The sequence below is a fragment of the Solanum pennellii genome, chromosome 3 (assembly GCF_001406875.1).
Source record: "Solanum pennellii chromosome 3, SPENNV200".
In the NCBI taxonomy this organism is placed as follows: domain Eukaryota; kingdom Viridiplantae; phylum Streptophyta; class Magnoliopsida; order Solanales; family Solanaceae; genus Solanum; species Solanum pennellii.
Window position 1 is genome coordinate 70,588,482 of NC_028639.1, and position 17,704 is coordinate 70,606,185.

Below are 17,704 nucleotides of genomic sequence, written 5' to 3' on the forward strand. Positions count from 1 at the left end.
ACATTAATTATATATGTGATTAAGGCAAGTAGCCTAAAAATAGAAGGCTATATATATATAAGTTTATAATAAGCCTATAAACGATATCTAATTGATTACTAGTAAATTAAAGCTCTTTTCTTGATCTCATTAGGTATTTTTTAAAATTTTAATCCTTCACGTTGGAGCACGAGCACACTTTTATTTATGAATTAAAATTATATAAACTTTATGTATAATGTAGAATTATTTAAATAATTAGGTCGCTTATTAAGTAATCATAGGTTAATTTTTTATTAAGTATTATTAATTGGTAATGTGGTAACTTATAACGTGGTATATAACACATATTATTAAACTTCTCTACTTGTATTAAAAAAAAATCTTTATGTACACTTATTAAAATGAATTTAATTATTACATATATAGATAGTGTACGTAAAGATTTTTGATATGTGATATCACATTGGTTACCTTTTTACCACATCATCAACTATAATAATATATCTAGTAAAATTCATAAATTAAATTCATATCCAGTGAAATTCACAAGTCGAGTTTGGGGAGAGTAGAATGTACGCAGACCTAACGATTACCTCGTGGAGATAGAGAAGTTGTTTTTGAAGACCTTCGATTCAAGTGCAACAAATTTAGGTACAAAGAAGAAGACAGTAAAGAAAATATAACAGATAACAAGACCACAAGATCAATTAATAATAAGTAACCTAGTTAATAAAATATTTCTTCATTAGAAGTGCATATAATTTTAATTACAAGTGTTGATTAACAATGTAAAAATAACTAGAAGGAAGAGAGAAGACAAAATGGACCTATTTTTACTTTAGCAAATATATACTAAGTAGCACATAGAAATTAACCACGATAAGAACTCAAAGTTACAGTAAATAAATAAATAAAACAGAAGCTGAATTAAAATATTATAAAGAGTATATATTATGCACGTGATGATGAGGATAATAGGACTAGGTCCTATATATTCCAATTTTATTTATTTATTTTTGAAAAAAAAAAGATGATGATGATATAACTAATTAATGTATATTATTGCTTAATTCTAAATTAAGTTCTTCCTTATCTTAAAAGCATGTTCTAAGTTGAATGCATATATCTCATAATAACCATTTGTCTTAAAATTGATTCTCTAAACAACGAGAAGAAAAAAGTTGGAATTTCTAATTAATGAACAATTCTTTTTTGAAAGACAGGATCAAGAAATGATATGATAAGGTAAAATATACAAAATATTCATTAGCATTAAAGCATATTCTATTTCAATGTATTTCTAATGTTCAAAGGAGAATATATATGTTGGAAAACTTTAATTAATTTGTGTGGTATATATGATTAATGTAATCTTGTTCTTAATTACTTTCCCAGATTTCTTCTAATTTTCATCCTTTTTCTGTAATGTCCAAGTTAGGTCATAGGTACAACTTGTAACTTTAATTTATTTAATATTATATATAGTTGAATATGAATTAATTCCATACTATGACCTCATTGCCATCGTATTAATTTATAATATAATGCTTATGGTGGCTGAATCTTATCATTGTAGTAAAGTAACAAAGCTACTTTTTTTAATATTAACTATTAAGATTATTGAATCATGTTTTGAAATATTGCTTAAAGAATAAAAATGAGAACAGAGAATATGTGCCACCCCGTTCATATTGTCAGTCCCTAAAACAATCTTTATATAATATTTTTTTTTATAGAATACAAATTTTATTTAAAATCAAAATAAAAGTTCATATCCGATTAATCGTAAAAAGATTTAATAATTTGACTCTAAAAAATGATTTTTCCTTTGGCTTTTGCTCAGGAGTTAATTGAGTTTTCATTCAGTATAATAATGCTACTAATAGAAAAACAAAAGAATAATTAAAAGTTCAAGCCCTTTAATTTGTTATTAGCCACTCCACCTTTTTTAATTCCTAATCATGGTTTGTAAACTTTTTGCAAGAGTTTTCTATTAATATTTTATTTTTATATACTATGATTATTTAGAAGGGAGTTTCGGAGTAATAATAAATTATTTTTTTTTGAATATTGGTTATTATTTCGAGCTTTGGAAGTAGTTTGTCACTAATATTTGCATTAAGATAGACTGTCTACATCACACACCTTATGATACGACCTCGTGCGCATCATATTTTTATAGAATATAATACGATTACTTAGTCCCAACGTATGATAATGATTTATGGATAGTACTATCTCACGATGTTTTTTGTTTTGTTTAATTTTGGTTACTTAGTCCCAACGGATGATAATGATTGATAGATAGCAAGTGTTTAATGATGTTTTGATTTTATTTATTTATTTATTTCCTATATGTCTTTGCTTTTCTATTAAAAAGTTGATCCCACTTGCAAATTTTAGCTTGATGATAAATAAAAGTAGTGACTTGCTGACACTAAACTTTACAAGATTATTCCAATTTCATGTAATATAAAATTTTCATTCATGGAATAAAACAACTTTATTTGATTTTGTTGTTTAGTATCCTATTATCTAAAACTAAGATTTTTCTTACTTTTACTAGTAAGTACTAATGAGTAGAGTTTCTCTATGGCATCTTATATTCAATTATCACTTTTCCTTTTAATCACCCAATACTCTATCTAATATCATTGGTTTGATAAAATTATATTCACGCAGCATAAAATTCACTAAAAAATGATCAAACTCACCTAACAAGAACTTTTCATTTCCAAAACATACCCTTAGCGATTTGTATACGAATAATGAAAAATTCATAATAGAATTATCTTCTTTGTCTATTGACAAGCAAAATATACGAATAAATATCTGAAAAATTCATATGAGGAAAGAATTTGTAGATGATTATCCTATTTATATATTCGTAAGTGAAATACAAAGCGCAACCTCTATAGCAAACATAAATATAGATATAAAGCGTAATTATCGAAACTATAGTTATATAGCCCATTATTGTGTTTTGCCATTTGTGAAATTTTCTCAAAATTGAAACATTGAGCACAAATTGGGCCAATGATATGGACCCGATTCCACATTTTCGTGGCCCATTCGTCAATTTCAGATGAGTCTTTTTCTGATGGAAATTTTGAAAACGACCTCATAATATTATGTCCTCTATTTTTGGGATTTTATTTCATTAAGGCTCATGTAAATTTACTATTGTTTGCATATATAATACAAAATCATGATTCAGAAATCAGATTGATTTTTTTGAAGTTAGAAATTCCTTTTAGATATGTCATTTAGATTTTTTTAATTTTGTATTTTTCTTAGAAACATGAAAATCCGCAAATTGTGAAAACTATCATGTTTTTTAATATTTATACAATCTTGCAAAACTTTATAGATATCAGAATGTCCTAAAGTGATAAATAACATATCTCCATATTCCTTTTCTGTTGAGAAAAAAGAAGGAATATATATATTTCCGCTTCTATTAATTACAATTGAGAAGAAAATGGAATAGTAACAATTACAGGAATACTTAATTACTATATGTAAGAGAAGTGGAGGATGTATAATATTTAGAAGATTGCTAGGGGCATGGTGAAAATTTGAACAGCACTCTTCACAGCTTCAACATCAATATCAACCAATTTTCCAGTATTTGATGAAATAGTTGCACATTTCTTTGCTTCTGCATTGGGAACAAAACTTCTGGCCTTATCCTCAGAGCAGAATAGCCCAATACTGTACATACAAAACCAAGATATATCAACCTCCCCACAAAGACAGCAGAAGGTGCAAAAAATTCCGCGTCTACAGCTTGTAGTACATGACATTACCTTGGTTTTCCACGTGCGTGAGCAAGTTGTATCGCAGCTGTATTTGTAGCTATCACTCCAGCAGAGTCATCAACAAGAGCAGCAAGCTAAGGCAGAGAAATATGCAGGGACTGTTAGTTTTCTAATGCTCATCCCGCGGTATATAGACTATAGTTAAAGCTGTCACTAAACATGCAACAGAAGCAGACGATTTCATTTGATTATACCCTCCTTGAATATAACGTAAATTGTTGCCATTATATCTGTGACTCCAACCAATTTCTTCTTTTATGTTGTTCAACTAAACACTGGTTGATCATTGGTCATTGATATTGTGAAAGTGGTTGAGAAAACAAACCTGTCCAGGGGTGGTTATGAACACTATACTAGCATCGTAACCAACTGCATCTTCCACATTTTCTCTTTCTTTTTCGTGTGGAATGACAAAAACTGGCTTGACTCCCCTGATCAAATGATAGTTTACAATCCATTAGTATAGCTCACAAATTTTCTTGCATTTGATGAAAAAGGCTAATCAGCTAATTCGAGAACTAAAAATGACCATGTAGTCGAGTCAGCCCTTTTTCCGACAAAGAATAAAATACTGACATTATACCTTATCTCCTCTGCTATCTCAGCCCAAATCTCAATAGGGAGCAAGCTATCAATATCACCCCTTGACTGCATAGAAGCTTTTGAATCTGATTTAATCCCATGAATCACAATATATTTGCCTTTCTGTGCACCAACATTCTTATATTTTGCCTCCACAACCTCCCTAACCTTTCTTGAGATTGAAACTTTAAGTGGGGGTAAAGGTTGTCGAGGTACTTTACGAGCTGGTCTGCCCAACCAATCAACCATCTGACGGTACCTATTTCAAGAAAGTGTATGTAAACATGTGATACAAACTTTGACGAAGTTCAACTGTTGCACTTTTCAAACTCCCTATTTTGAAATGAACATTCAGTAGTCAAAAAATCAAGTTATCAGTTGGAACATCTACTTACATATGATATCCGCCCTCGGAGAGGTTCATGCTTTCTGGTGTAAAAGTTTCTGACAGAAACAATCCTGCTCCTGCAGAATTCACATTTGGGTAAATGTAGCTAACTCTGTCACGAGCAGTCGACATAAACAAAAATACTGCATGTCCAATCCCTGCCAGTTTGGTTGACAAGATCATATCATAGTACCTACTCTGCAATAAACCATGCATTAAAGCAAATAACTTAGCCCAAAAAATGACTATAACTCTCTATTCATAATGCAGAAAGCAAATTCTTTTATCTCTATCTGACTAAACAAGACGAACAACATCTTGAAGCTAATGTAAGCGATTCTTTTTCCAAACGTAGTCTGCTCAACTTTTGAATTATCTGCAAACTTATAGTATTTTTATCAAAAATTCACAACATTATGGTGGTCTGGAGAGCACTCAACATGCAAATGTATCGAGATTCGAGAGCACAGCACCAGCCTTTTCCAGGGAAATATTAGAAGTAATAAAAAGCAGTATAAAGTATATTAGTATCGGAGCAGTTGAACTAGAACCACCGCGATCACTTAAAGTTTTATCCACTGACAAAGATATATATATTTACACAATCCGGTTACTCATAAGATAAACCATAGTTAAATGTTCGTATTTAACTAAGTTTCCATATATTGTTTGTTACTTTCTCTAATTCTAAGTTCAAATACATCAAGGCACAACAAGAATCATACTTCAAATGAAACAACTTGCTTAAACCTATGTTGCTAGTAGATTAATGTGTGTCGGATACTTCCAAAAGTAGTGCACTTTAAAATCAACATTTTTGAAGAGTCCAAGCAACGTAGAATTTAAATAATTATGTATCGATGTTCATGTTAATGGAACGGCATGAAACCTTAAGAATTCCAAGCATATCCGTATACTCAGCTGGTTCAGGAAAATCATCATCCAGATCGTAGGCATTAGCCCACCTCACATTTTTATTCATCTCAAATGTCTGTTTTCCCCTGGCTGTTGCAAGTATATCCACTTGAACACCAGGGTACCTATCCTTAATCATCTGAATTACTGGAAAGAACAGCAAATTCTCATAAACCCCACCATCAATAACACAACAACATCTCCGAACATCACCCCTAATTTTCAAACCCAATGAAGCAATTTCAACAGAGTATCCCATTGGGAATTTGAGAAATCCATATGGGTTATCAGGATTATCAGGTGGCCTTGGATCTTCATCTTGTTTCCCTTCAGAAAAAAGTGAACCATATTCCATTTCAGGATCATCACCATAGTCAAAAGGGTCAAGCCATGGATTTTTTTTCTTGGCATTGAGGCAAAAATTCCCTGATTTTCTGGCGGGAAAAGATGGAATGTTGTTCAAGAACGGTACATTTGTGACATGGGTTACAGGAAAATTAGGTGGATTAGTAAAGAAAGGAGAAATGGAGTTAGATAGTAGAGTAGTAGTGGCAGCCATTTGAGTGTTATCATAAAATTCTGAAACTTTTTTTGGGGATAGCTAAAAACTATAGCAGAAGGTGACGTTGGATTTCAATGTGCGAAGGTAGTGAGATAAGTAGGTCCCCATTGTTGTCACTTTGTTCCTGCCTTGTCATTCACCATTCTTTTGTCTCAATTTATGTAATATATCCGTATCTATCATCTGTATTTTGTATTAAGTTAAATAATATCATATAAATTGTAATCAATAAAAAATACTTTTTGTTTTTGTTTTCAATCGAGTGTCTCGTACCCATGTTGATAATCTAACTTAAATTTGATTTAAAGAAAAAACAATCTTTACTAGGATTTCTTAATTTAAAAGATGAGGTGATTTATACCGTATAGGACGAGGAGTAAGTCCCCGAAATCGGGGAGTAAGCTCCATGGACCTATGGAACTTAATCTCATGTATATTTGATATTATAGTTTTATTACTAATAAAATAAAGGTAAATCTTTCGATGATTATGATTCTTATTTGCAATAAGTATTAATAATCAATAATGAAGAAAAATATATTATAATTGCTATTTGAAAAATATTATTACACCAATAGTAAAAATATGATTTAAAGCAAAAAAAAATATTAAATAATAAATTAAAGCGCCACTATATACGTTTTTACGCTCAGAACTTACGTTTTTTATGCTCAGGACTTACGCCCTAAATTTTAGGACATACACCTTATGAATTTACTTCTTTCATTTACGCCCCGGAGCATTTTGATATGCCCCTCCCTGAAACTCGCCCCAAAACATTTTCAAAAACATCACCCTGAACATTGACCAAGAGTTTCACATCATAAGAAAATAAAGGGATGGTTCCTATTATGACTTTGACAGTTCCATTGAATTAGCTTTTTGAATTGAATTAGGTTTAAGATCAAAGCATGACTTATCACAATTATTGTTCTTCATGATAAGCCCCTGGATCAAAATGTTCATGCACCAGATATCTAGTAATGGGCAACGTGAGTAAAGTGGGGTATTAAAGAATCTCGAAAAGAAATGGATGATATCTTAAATATGTATTGGACAATCCTTCTTCGTGAGCTAGTTTTGATATTGATTTGAGAATTCATGTCTTTACAGAGCTTGAACTTAAGATCTTTAATCTAGTGTGAAGGCAAAGATGGATTTGAATTTTTAACTTTATAAATTCTTATAAGGAATAATTGTATATAATAGCAAACTAATAACCTAAAATAAATGGAGTAGCTACTGTTTGAATTAATTGTGCCCCATAGCAAACGTTTGACAAAGTTTGCCAGTCGCCTCTCTCCCAAAACTCTCGCTCGCCACTCTCCCATTCTCGCTCGTCATTCTCCCTTTGCTCGCCTCTCTCGCTTTATACAACAGAAGTGTATAAATGGTGTTTCTGTTTTGTATAAAGCGAGAGAAAATTGTATATACACACGCAAAAACATATATCTTCGTGCTATACACTTAATTATACAATTTACAAACATTTTACTTCAATTCAATTGTATACAAGTGCAAATTTTATACAAATATTGCAGCAAAAAAGGCTTGCGAATTATACAATTGTGAATTATACAATTGCAATGAAATATAATTTTCTCTTGCTTTATACAACAGAAGTGTATAAATTGTGTTTCTGTTTTTGTATAAAGCGAGAAAAAAACATATATCTTCTTCATATACACTTATAATTACACAATATGCAAATATTTTACTTCGATTCAATTGTATGCAAAGCAAATTTTATACACATATTGTAGCGAAATAGGCCAGCGAATTATACAATTGCGCATTATACAATTGCAGTGAAATAGGCTAGCGAATCATACAATTGTATATGTATAGCAAGGCCAGTGAATTATACAATTTAGGTCAGCGAATTATACAGTTGTATATGTATAGATACAGTTATATATTTGCTATGAAGCGCAATTATGCAAACTTTGCTATTGCATACAAATATGAATTTTTTGTTTGCTATATGTGAAAGTTTAATTATCTCAAATATCTTCAGTGAACCTATAAATATATCCTGAGACCAGTGGCGGAGCCACATGTAGTGAGGGGGGTCAACCGACACCTCTTCGTCGAAAAATTACATTATGTAGCTAGAATAAAATATTTTATACGATTTTATTTCTTTAGATTTTGACACCTTTAAACAAAATTCGAGCTCCGCCACTGCCTGACACGAAAAAATCCTATCTATCTTGTCGGAATCGTGAGTTATACTACTTGTGTTAATTAAAATACAAAGTGCTAGCAAATAACAACTTATGTATATTGTTGTTCCATCATAGGGAGAATCAAGTACAGTTATCCTAAAAACGATTGCTTAATATGCAATCAAGAAGAAAAAAAGATGCATGAAAAGGAAAGGAACTTCACAAAATTGTGTACCAATTAAGTCAAAAAAGTAAAGATTATAAACAGAGTCAATTGATGAGATCAAAAGGAAAAAAAAAAGATTATATACAGAAAAAGAGATAATGAGATCATAAAAGAGAAAAAAAGTAAATTCTTAGGCTTTGTTTTATTCACTAAACTAGCTTTGATATGTCACTAATATTTTGACTTATAAGGTAACCTCTTTTATAAAACAGGCTACACTTTTTCTTTTCTTTTTTTCCTTTTTATGATCTTTAGCAAAATATGTGAAATTTTAAATTTCTATTAAATCGAACGTACTAAAAAATAATAAATGAAACTTTAAATTTCTAAATTTTGCTTAAAAATAAATAAATGTAGATTCCACTCCACAATCAAGTACCCATCACAAATTGAAAAGCTATCTTCAATCTAGAGGATTTATATTCCTTAATCAATTTGCACAGTAATAGATGAACAATAATTAAGCTCTATAATTAGATTCTTGCTTATCCTGAATTAAATTGTGTTTTAAGTTGGCAATTCCCCTTTTCTCATTTATTTTTTTATTTCCAAATTTGGTCCAATTATGTGGGTGTTTTCAATTTAAAGAAGACATTTTTAGGGTTAGTAGGTAGCATATCCTTTTTTATTCTAAATTTAGTCAAATAAAATTTATACTATTCCAAAGTATACATTTCAAAAAAAGTAATAATTTGCCCTTCAATCAAGTATAACAACAGCTACTTTCAAAAAATAAATTGAGAAATTATAATTCATGGAGATGAAAGAGTAGACAAAAAGCTTTTTACTTGTTTATTTAAACAAATTAAAAAAACTAACCTCTTCATTTAAAAATAAGCATCTTCTTTAAAAATTTATGCAAAAATAAATATTTTCAAACTATATCCTTATATTAAAAAAACTTTTCTGTGCAACTAGTGTTCAATTCACAAGAAAACATATAACAATTCAATTTTATTTGTCATTTTTAATATTAACTATTGGATAAATAACATAAATTTCACCTTCAATTTCTCTTATTATAATTATCCCTTTTAGTTTTATAAATTTTTGAAATTTTTTATTCTCACGCATTAGACTAATGTATCAGCACATCAAATTAATATACCTTGTGCACATATTAGTGTATCATATATAAAATATATATCAAATTAGTGTATCGTGTATAAAATTTAATGTATCTTACTTAACAATTAATGTATCTCGCGCATCAGATTAATATATCAACGCTTATATTATTGTATCAGTTTGAGGAATTTTCATAACTATAAACTTATCCTTAAAAGTAAGTGATTTTTTTCCTTTGCGTTTATTCTTTTATCAAATTAATTTATCAAGATCTAAAGCTATACATCAATTCATATAAAAATTGTGATAAATACTCATATTAATTCTTGTAGTTCTAGTGAGAACTAAGAAAATCTTTATTATTTTTTCTAATTAACATGAAGTCAGTTAAAGTGACACTTTTTTTAAGACGAAGAACGAATCACAACTGACATTTATTTTAAGACGGAGAGCGAATCAACTTTTTTCTTATTTTTTTTTTATCATCCTTAACATAAATCTAAATAACTGAACTTAAAAAGAGCTGTTTTGTGCACTAAATCTCTCTATATGTCTAGGTTTTGAAAATGTAATTAATAAAGCTAATTTTTAATAAAATTAAAATCACACATTATAAGGTTAATATTACGTGGCAAAATATAATTGGTTAGTTTCGATGATCACGCTAAAATGCAAGTGAAGAGAGAAAGAGGCGTATTATAATTCTCTCTCTAGAAACATCCTTAAAGAAGTCGCCGTTGGTTTCCCAGATCGGACAGTCACCATTTTCTCAATAAATTCTTCTCGCCGATAATGTATCTGCTCTCTCACTCCTTAGGGTTTTAATTCTCTACTTTCCGGTCCATACAATTACAATGCACCTTCTTTTTCCCTTCACTGTTTTGCTCATCAACCCTAGCTAAGCACAGTTGAAGAAAATTCATGCTAAGTTCAACGAATTTCTAGTTACTAGGAGTTGTAATTGTTTCAATGTCTGGGGGACCTAGGGTTAAATTGATGAACAATGCTGATTCTGAAGTCCGATCAGTGCTCGGTCCGGCGGGTAACAAGGCTAGATCCGTTGAATTACGGAAGCCCGTTGAAAAGCCTGTTAAGAAGGCTGCTGAAAGTGAAGAGTCTAAGGGTAAGAAATTTGAGGGAACGGATTCCGTGCCGCAATCACGGGCGAAGAAATGTGGAGGAGCTGTGCCGTCTATTTTGAGACAGCAACAGGACCATAGGTCATTGGTGATGAGGCCTAATTTGTCGCTGAATGCATCTTGTTCGTCGGATGCTTCGACGGATTCTTCTCATAGCCGAGCATCGACGACAGGGAAAATGAGCCGTGGTAGTGTGACGCCGACGGCTGGAAGAAGGAAGCAATGTAGTAGTCCGAAAGTGGTGAAGTCTGAGAAAATTGGAAAAACTGTTGGTGAAGGTGAGAGCTTGGCTTCAAGTCCCACTCCGGATGATGCTTCGGTGATGAAGAAAAGGTGTGCTTGGGTGACCCCAAATACTGGTATGTTTAATTCTGTAATGTTGCATTTCATTTGTTGTATATGTACAGTTACTGTGTTTTGATAAGGCAAAGGCGTTGTTAAATTTGTTACATAACTGTGGGGATTGGTTCATTTGTTGGTCCTTCTAGTTAATCCACTAGCAGTTGGGACATGTAGGTCTTTGCTAGAATACCAATATGTCAAAGTGTAGGTAGGACTTGGATTTCCCAGTTCATTAGGGCAACAAACGATGGACTGAGCTAGTTCTGCATTCAGCTGAGCTAGGGGGAATGATTCCACTTCCTAGTATTAGATAACTGATGGGTTTCATTTTGAAAATCCTTGTGTCTCCAAGCTGTCATCATTCAGGCCTGCCACCATCTGATATATACTGCTGGGCTGTGTTGGATACGAGCTTGATTGCTTGTCCATCTTTGCTATATGAAACAATGTTCCGTGTTGTTGGCATGCGCGCGCGCGCGCACACACACACATATATATATTTCCCTCGACTAATCTAATATTAATGCTATTAATTTTGATTGTGAACTACTTCGTGGTTAATAATTGGAAATCATTTTTTGGGGATAAACTTTTTCTTCTTTGGTTAAGTTGTAATGGACGTCTATTCCACTAAGCTGATTTTAATGTGAGTTGAATCCCTAATTATATGTCATTCCTATCTCTTGTAATGGATAAGTTTTTTATAGGTTCACTAGTCTAATGGTTGGTTTAAGGTATGAGCAATCTGGTTACTAATTGACAGTTTAGTGGTGTAAATCCCCTCAAGTCAACCCAAACACCATTGTCATTCCATGTACTAGCCAAATATAAAAAAGTAGAGAACCTACAAAAAAATATGGTTCTCTATGAAACTCTCGATCTTCTATACAAATAGGGTTATCATGGATGCACTAAAGAGAAACTAGAGATTACAGATTTGCTAATTGACATTCACATTCTTTCCTCTTCTTCCATGCTCAAGTTAATCTGAGAAAATATGCTCATCCTTGACAGCTCAGACTAAGAATTTGTAATTTACCATCCTTTTCCTTGTATTTCTGAACTTGGTATTTGATTGCATTCCCTTTTTCAACTTTCTCTTTTTTCTTGAGTTCATGAAGTTAGAATTTGATTCCATTCGCGGTGTTGCTTGAGGGAATGAAGAAAAGCTACTTGACTTAGTATGGGAAAAGGTGAAATCAATTTGAAACTAATAGCATACTGTTCAGGCCCTCAAAAAGTCACTTAAGTTTCATTTTGTTTGATGAAATATATGAGGATGTGTGGTGAAAGTGTTTTTGTGTGATGAACAGACAATGTGCAAAAATGGTGAAACAGAGGGGATTTTCTCCTTCATCAATTGGAAGGTCATCGGCATTTGTACATGTCATTATCTAAGATGCCATATATGCCTAATGAGAGTGTCTGAACTGTAAACTTGATTTCCTTGGGCATTAAAAGAGGTTCCTCTGGTAAAGACCAAGCTGTCAATCAGTTTGTAGCCATGATATAACATGCATGCATGCTTCTTTAAGTACCCCCACATGGCTCATCGTCACACCAGTCTTTACTTGAACTGACCACTGGCTTCGTGAATTTCTTTTGAATTGATTAGTGGTGAGTTTGCTAGGTCTGATGTGTGTCTTTTGCAATTTTTTTAAAGAACTGGTAACTATGTATTCCTCAGCATTAAGGGTATGCCGTCCACCTCTAACAGCTTACATTTACTGGAAGTAATCACAGAAGTCCTAGAAAGCGCACTAACTGAACATCCTCTTCTACATATTGCTCTCTACATAAAATAATATAAAGAAGTGATAGCCTCCACTTGATCTTATTTCTAATCATTACATAGACTAGCTAGCAGCTGGCTGGAGGACAGGTATGAACACATTGCTGGTTTTGTGAGGTTCTATGGAAATGTTTGAGGAGAATTCACCTTTCCTGTGATGTATTCGGGGAAACAATGCACGTTGAGCACTTTGACCATTTGGTTTTAGATCTCATATTCTTCTTTTATGGACTTTGCACATATTTTATGTCTCAGACCCAAATAAAGAAAAAGGGATGTAATAGGTTGAAGGTCTGTCTACATGCATCCTTATAGTACTGAATATGCTTTTTAAGTCCAATATTTTCTTTGAGGCATTTGAGTATGTTTAGAATTATATATGAGCACGAAAAGAAAGAACTTTTCATGTTAAAGAATCTCAATTTATTGAGTAATTGAATGAAATGGGTCAAGATCAAAGAAGATAATAGATGTGATGAAATGAATCTACACTAATGTGTTATTTCAAAGAAGATAATAGATGTGATGAAATGAATCTACACTAATGTGTTATTTATTTCTCTTATTTAACCTTATTAGTATGTGTATTGTGTTTTTATGATAAATATTTGTAGAGATGGTTGCATAATTTTAATATTCGCAACCTTCTATTGAAACACATCACCTGCACCCATTTAACGTTTGTTTCCCTTTGCTTATTTTTATTCCTCTTTATCTTCTGTTTTGTTAAAACATGGTCAGTGGAGTGATGGAATCATATGCTTGACATTTGGAGATTAAGGTTATTGATTATGCATGGCCTTTTAGAAATTCCAGTCTGTCCTGCTCATGTTGCTCAGACTTTTCAGAAATGTCATGGGGTGCATGTCGGATCCTTCAAATGTAGTGCATTTTTGGAGGATCTAACACAGGTGCGACAATATTTTTTGGAGAGTCCAAACAACTTGCCGCTCTAATACATAACTATTTCCAAGTATTATCAAGCCATTATTGGAGATGCTCTCTCTATATCAGTGTTTGTGGCATTCTTACCTACTTTCTGGTCCCTATGTTAAGAATGAGAATTTGCCACTTCTCCCGTGGTTTTTGAGTCTACGACTTGTTATGAGATGAAAGCGTTGTTTCTAAACCTTGTTATTAATGGTTCTCTTTTGATCAAGTAAGGTAAGCTTTCCTTCGATCATCAAGAGGATACAAGGGGTAGAAAAACTATGTTAGGATCAGGGAAATTAAATCCGCTATTAATTGTATTCTTTTAAGGGGAAGAATCATTATAGAATCATCTTATTTCCTTTGGGGCAGGAAAACTAATGATTATAATCAAGAAAGGTCAAAGTGTTACCGTGTTAGGCATCATTCCTAATACTAGAACACTTACATAAGCACCCCCCAAGGGACTTCTGTTGAAGTGTGTGGGAGAATCATGAGTTTCAGGTTTGAATTCCCGTAGAAACCACTAGTTGACTTCTGTCTAAGCCTTGTGGACAGTGCTATCCAATAATGTCCTGGTGGAAGGAAGTAGGTTCCCAGTGGAATAGTCGGAGATGTGCGGAAGTTGGCCTAGACACTATCATTGAAAAAGAAAAAAAGGAATCGTTATATAGAGGATAACTAAATGTGTGTCCACATCTCTATTCTTGTCTAACATGTATAATGTCCTGTAATCTAGCTCTCTAACTCCAGTTTCTAGTCCTACATCATGAAACAAGTTGTACATCTTCCAACAAGGTGATCATGGTGATTTTTCCATGTGCGTAATTGATTCTAAGCACAAACGGATTCATATTGGTTTATTGTTTGTCAGGAGTCCTATTCTGGATGCATGTGTCCTTGTATGGGTAAGTGTGAGATTAATAGAATCTCTACCGGGGGTTATTCCATTGTTTGTAATAGATTCTTTTATTCATCCAGTTTTTGCATTTTTTATCATATTGGTCCATGGTCATCCCTTTTGCAGGATATATTATTGTAATACTATAGATAATATGTTCTTATCAGTTCTCCTGCTAATTGGTTTTGTTTTGCCAAAAGATCCATCCTATGCTGCTTTTCATGACGAGGAATGGGGAGTTTCAGTCCACGATGACAAGTGCGTACTCCTACTTTATATTTTCTCATTATTTTGCGGCTTTGAGGCAATTAAATGTGATGGTTTTCTCAGTCTGGTTACTTCTATTTGCAGGAAGCTCTTTGAACTTCTCAGTTTATGCACTGCATTAGCTGAACTCTCATGGCCGGCAATTCTCAGTAAAAGACATATGTTTAGGTACATTACGCTCTGCACTAGTGTTTTGGAGTACCAAACAAGGGTTATCATTTCATATCTGGTTGCCTTTCAAAAGCTGCTGCTTCAATTTGAACTACTTGTTATGCAGAGAAGTCTTTCAAAATTTTGACCCAGTTGCAGTCTCAAAACTAAATGAGAAGAAGATAGCACCACCAGGAAGTCCTGCCAGCACTCTTTTATCAGAGGTAAAGCTACGGGCAGTTATTGAAAATGCACGCCAAACGTGTAAGGTACGTGAAAGTTTTATGTCTTGTTGAGTTGTCCTTGTCTTAAAGAAGAAAATTCTTCCTTGTACAGCTAGGAGAAATTATATTGTATTGGTTAGGATAAAATTTTTGAAGCTTTCTTAGTTCTTGGCTCTTGAACCTTCTTCAGATTTTCACAAGTCAAAATGTCGGTTCTTAAATATTACACCAAAATAACTGTCTACCTTACATAAAGTAAAAGGAGGCTCTTGGACCTTTTTTAGGTAATGAAAGAAGATTGCAACGGGAAATTGCTTCTTAACCACAGATTATTTGAAGCTCAAAAGTTTTTGGTTTAATCCATCGGCATTTAATGTATCAGCTGTCTTGAGCTGAAAGTCTTGCTGTTGTTAAATATGTTGCCCTGGAAACTGATGATTTCTGTACTGGGTGCAAAATTTTCTAAATACTCGGCAGCTGCATGTGAGATTTTTTTTCAAAAGTCAGAAACTACAGTCTATAGATATGATGTGCTTATGAAATACTTGTGGCTTTAATAGGTATGTCATTCTAGAGAGTAGGCATATTAAATGTAAAAAAGAGCTTCTAGATAAACAAGATTTTTATCAGTATACACCTCATTTCAAATTTAGAAAGTGTATATACCCGCGATTATGGGGGTCAAAATATCTAATAATTTTTTGTAAATTTTGGGTAGGAGTTATTTTCACCTTTTGAAATAGAATCTACATATTCAGAAACTACATTATAGTATTAAATCTTTTTTCTTTTTCTTAATTAAAATATGAAAAAAAAATTAGGTTGTCATCAAAGAGGAAGCCATGATTGGCTTCTTAATAGTGTCAAACAGAAGTCCTGAACTGGCTTTTTAATAGTAACTTTCAGTGAGTAGTATTTAGAGTTGTTACTTAAGAACGATTTTTGATGTCATGCTCTTGTTATCCTCTCAGATCATCGATGAACTTGGATCCTTCGACAAATACATATGGGGTTTTGTGAATAACAAACCTATAGTTAGTCAATTCCGATATGCAAGGCAGGTGCCAATGAAGACATCGAAAGCTGAAGGGATAAGTAAAGACCTAGTTAAAAGAGGATTCAGAGGAGTTGGACCTACTGTTGTGTACTCATTCATGCAAGTAGCTGGAATCACAAACGACCATCTCATCAGTTGCTTCAGATTTCATGATTGTGTAGCTGCAACCGATGGAACGGATAAAGATGATGGCCTTGCAGCCAAGACAGAAGTGAAGCAACTACAACTCAAGGATGAAACTGAGATGGGTCTTATAAGAGCTATTGATGACTTCAATTTATCAACATAGTGAAATGTGTTCAGAGTAGTAGTGCAATGTAATTTATACTCCTAGTAGATTTGGTAGCTTTGCGCCCTTGGTTGCGATACAGTTGAAAGGGCGGCAAGTGCTTGTGTACAAATGACCTTGCTTATTGTTTTTACCATTGCTGTGTACATCTGATCTAGCTATATCTAGTAGGGATTGCGATGGGACAGGGAGGAAAAAGATAAAAGTTTAGCACTCGAGGTACGACCTTGTCGTAAATGAATTGGTTGAGAACCTTGAGGTCTCATGTTTAAATTCAATGGAGACAAAAAACACTTGATGTATAGAGTTTCTTGGTATCTACTGTTGGTAGGAGATGACAGGTATCAAGTGGAATTAGTTGGAGACGTGAAAGCTGACCCGAATACCACAATCATTAAAAGAAAAAAAAAAGATGATTAGGCCAAATGGACAAGGTGGAATAGGTTTTAAGGGTAAGAAATTAAGTTGAAGATTAGCTTAGGGAATTGTCATTGACTACCAACTTTATGTTACGTGTGGTCTCTAGCTTATTTTGTATCACTACAAACTACTCCTATTTTTTAAGTAACCTTTTATATATACACCATTTTTTAAAAATGTATCTGTGAAATTGTACTAAACATGGTGTATTACTTATTTTATTCCACCGCTAGAAAAAATTACGTCCAAGTCTTTTCGGTGGAATATAAAAAAGGAGTATTGAAACAATGACATCAAGTGAATGATGTTAACATTTAGAAACCAATATCTATTTCAATTTATAGTCTCAAAATGCCCCTTAATTATTTTAATGCTTAGCTCAAGAAATTTATTCTTCTATAATCCGGGTCAAGTAAATTCTCCCTTCTTCAATGAACCAAAAATTCAGTCTCACGTGTGGTCTTTTCTTCTTTTGACTTCA

The 17,704-nt window shown here is 32.7% G+C and overlaps 2 protein-coding genes across 2 annotated transcripts; one reads left to right on the forward strand and one right to left on the reverse strand.

Annotated features, from left to right (window-relative positions):
- Positions 1–3,361: 3,361 nt before the first annotated feature.
- LOC107014993 (photosynthetic NDH subunit of subcomplex B 1, chloroplastic) lies at positions 3,362–6,309 on the reverse strand. The gene is made up of 6 exons (XM_015215137.2): positions 5,663–6,309; positions 4,781–4,971; positions 4,387–4,644; positions 4,129–4,234; positions 3,792–3,877; positions 3,362–3,696 (listed from the first exon to the last, which is right to left on the reverse strand). The coding sequence occupies exons 1-6, from the start codon at positions 6,245–6,247 to the stop codon at positions 3,531–3,533; spliced, it is 1,392 nt and encodes a 463-aa protein (XP_015070623.1). The 5' UTR covers positions 6,248–6,309; the 3' UTR covers positions 3,362–3,530.
- A 4,105-nt stretch (positions 6,310–10,414) lies between these two features.
- On the forward strand, positions 10,415–17,077 carry LOC107015505. Its single transcript, XM_015215803.2, has 5 exons — positions 10,415–11,210; positions 15,017–15,074; positions 15,168–15,251; positions 15,361–15,502; positions 16,429–17,077. Exons 1-5 carry the CDS (start codon positions 10,682–10,684, stop codon positions 16,801–16,803), a joined length of 1,188 nt encoding a protein of 395 aa, XP_015071289.1. The 5' UTR covers positions 10,415–10,681; the 3' UTR covers positions 16,804–17,077.
- Positions 17,078–17,704: the final 627 nt, after the last annotated feature.